The following is a 2,800-nucleotide window of genomic DNA, read 5'->3' as shown; positions in this document are numbered from 1 at the left end:
GGTTTTCTATGAAGTGCATCCCCATGTTTCTCGTGTACTTTAATATGTAAATCCGAGATGCAACTTCGTAATGCTCGCTTATTAATACTACATTTGATTTGATGTTATTTCCTATTTTTTAACGTTACGCGAGCAGGTAAATTTGTCCTTTCTTTATTATACACACGTGTCTAGTATTGAAGGGCGACTTCCACTTCGAGCAGCAGGACATTTCGCAACGCTAAGAGAGAGAAAGAGAGAAGGGAAAAAGGAGAGATAGGTAGGTTAACAAGACTGAGTCTAGTTTGCTACCTTACACGTGGGGAGGGGAATTGAAAGTGAAAGCGAGAGAGAGAAAAAAACATGAGTCTATACCACGCTTTCACATGCACCAAGTTATATTTACATTATGGTCAAGACTGTCACCTCAGCAGATTTTTGCTTTATTTACGGTAGCGACCACGATCACGCGTCTCGCTGGCGTTTCCGCTTCTCTTCAGTTCGATGTTGTGACTCACGGCAAAAACGACCAGCAAGGCGAAGACGAAAAGGAGGCACGAGAACATCCAGACGTCGACGCCCTGCACAGCGAGGAAAGGAGAAGAGGGAATGACTTTATGTGAAGAGAAGCGCGGCCAAAATGGCAACTTAGGAGGTGTTCACTGTATACTCGGCGGCCAACTAAACCATAAGGTAACCTGATTTAACCTTAACCTAACGATTGCAAACAATGGTTTTCTACTCAATTATCTTCCGGGAGTATACATACATACATACATACATACATACATACATACATACATACATACATACATACATACATACATACATACATACATACATACATACATACATACCGAGGGGAGCACAGAGACGTATCTTGATAGAAGAATAAACGGCTTCAACAACACTCCTCGGCGATTCCCACAATGAGGAATTTCTTAAGAAAGACTCTTCCACTACAGTGCTTTCGAAGAAATGCTGACAGCACACGGCCGCCAAATTTTCGCTCTGCACCGCCTGTAGCAGTTTCATTCAAACTCAGTGACAATCGATGGTTACAGCCGATGGGTGGTGCTACCACCCACTTTCTTTCACGAAGTGCTGGGATTTAAAGCGGATGTAAGTGTTAACATGGCCAGCAGTAGAGATAAGCACGAGGCGTTTAGAGTACTGGTGGGAAAAGAAATAGCAGGGAAGAAATTGATAGGACCGGATCCGTTACAGGCATAGGTGACTGTATAAAGTATATGTAGAAGTTTTAAGGAAGTGAGAAGAGACTAAGGGGACATAAACAAACTGCTAGACTGATAAATATCCATAGACTACTTGCTGAGCTTATGCAGCCTAGGTGACTACCTGTGGCCGCACTGTTTCAAGGGTGATGGGAAAATCACCATCATCATATCATCTTCTTAGAATGTGGAGTGTCTCGTCCGGGAGTGTTCTAGAAGTCGGCAAAAATTCCACCTAAAAATCCACACTGCACCTGTCATTTTCGCCACTGCGCTTCATAACATAGTTCCATACAGTTACGTTAAAGCTTAAAGAACATCGCCCGTCAAGTCACGTTACGGCAATGAACGAACCTAATTGGCTGGTGCACTTATATAATAGTCGCCACTGCAAGCTTGGCTTGTTACATACAGTATTTGTGAGCAGCGCGTCAGAAACGAAGGTATAGATGGTAACAGCGGTGCCTATACCTTCTAAGCCTTATTTAAAGAGCTTCTATAAAAACTCTCAAAATTTTTTTTCTGTGAAGCTCGTAGACTTTCTTTCGTAGGCCTGGTGAATAAGTGATAAATTAATTAGAATAACGTTGGAGGCGCCTGCCATCTATTTGGTCACTATCATCTCCCAGAGTAACGCTTGTTCAATAATTGACGAATTGTTAGATTTGCTGAAATGTAAAACGAAAAGAAATGCGCTCGCTCGCTCACTCACTCACTCACTCACTCACTCACTCACTCACTCACTCACTCACTCACTCACTCACTCACTCACTCACTCACTCACTCACTCACTCACTCACTCACTCACTCACTCACTCACTCATCCGCGAAATGTCGGCAACAATATAAAAATGTAGTCCAAATACACTGTTCCCCAAGTCAAATCACATTCTTTATATGCGCCAGCCAATTATGTTCGCTTACTTCTGCCCCGTGAAAAAATGGGCGATCTTGTGTGAATAAAAAAATTTCCCAAAATCGATCTCAGGAGCCTAGAATAACAGCTGGCATGTGGTGTGGCGTCTCCTGAGAGGAGAGTATTCTGAACTCCTAGGTTGTCACCGAGTGCGGTGATGACGTTTCCGTCCCGACGCCTTACCGTGAGACCGGCGCAGGGAGGCAGGATCCTGCGATGCTGACTAATCTGGGCGCAGAGGGCCAGCAGCAGCATGCAGCAGAGGCCCAGACGCTCGCTCAGACCCCGGAGCCAAAGACCCGACCAGGACAGCGCGACCAGGAACCCACTGGGCGCGTACGTCTGCAGCAGCTGAGCTGAAAGGCGGCGCGTCAGGCGTATCCGGAGTCCTATACCACCGGAAACCTTGGGCACTGCGCGTCGGAGGGCGTAGGTGACGAGTCAACCTTGTCATCATCATCATCAGCCTGGTTACGCCCACTGCAGGGCAAAGACCTCTCCTATACTTCAACTACCCCGGTCGCGTACTAATTGTGACTAATTGTGAATTGTGAAATGTTGTCCCTGCAAACTTCTTTCTCATCCGCCCACCTAACTTTCTGCCCCACCACGCTACGCTTCCCTTCCCTTGGAATCCAGTCCGTAACCCTTAATGACCATCCGTTATCTT

General features: G+C 45.8%; 1 protein-coding gene across 1 annotated transcript in view; it reads right to left on the bottom strand.

The window, feature by feature from the left end:
• Window positions 1–419: 419 nt before the first annotated feature.
• The window catches only part of LOC142564469 (glycine receptor subunit alphaZ1-like), a 13,465-nt gene continuing 11,084 nt past the window's right edge, over window positions 420–2,800 (bottom strand). The window contains exons 5-6 of the mRNA XM_075675481.1: window positions 2,314–2,543; window positions 420–560 (exon numbers count right to left, since the gene is read on the bottom strand). Of these exons, the coding sequence (XP_075531596.1) occupies window positions 423–560; window positions 2,314–2,543 (368 nt within the window). The 3' untranslated portion in view covers window positions 420–422. The remainder of the gene's footprint in view (window positions 561–2,313; window positions 2,544–2,800) is intronic.

This window comes from Dermacentor variabilis, chromosome 11, assembly GCF_050947875.1.
Source record: "Dermacentor variabilis isolate Ectoservices chromosome 11, ASM5094787v1, whole genome shotgun sequence".
Classification (NCBI taxonomy): domain Eukaryota; kingdom Metazoa; phylum Arthropoda; class Arachnida; order Ixodida; family Ixodidae; genus Dermacentor; species Dermacentor variabilis.
Note: the sequence above shows the minus strand (reverse complement) of the source record. Positions and strands in the feature narration are given on the sequence as shown.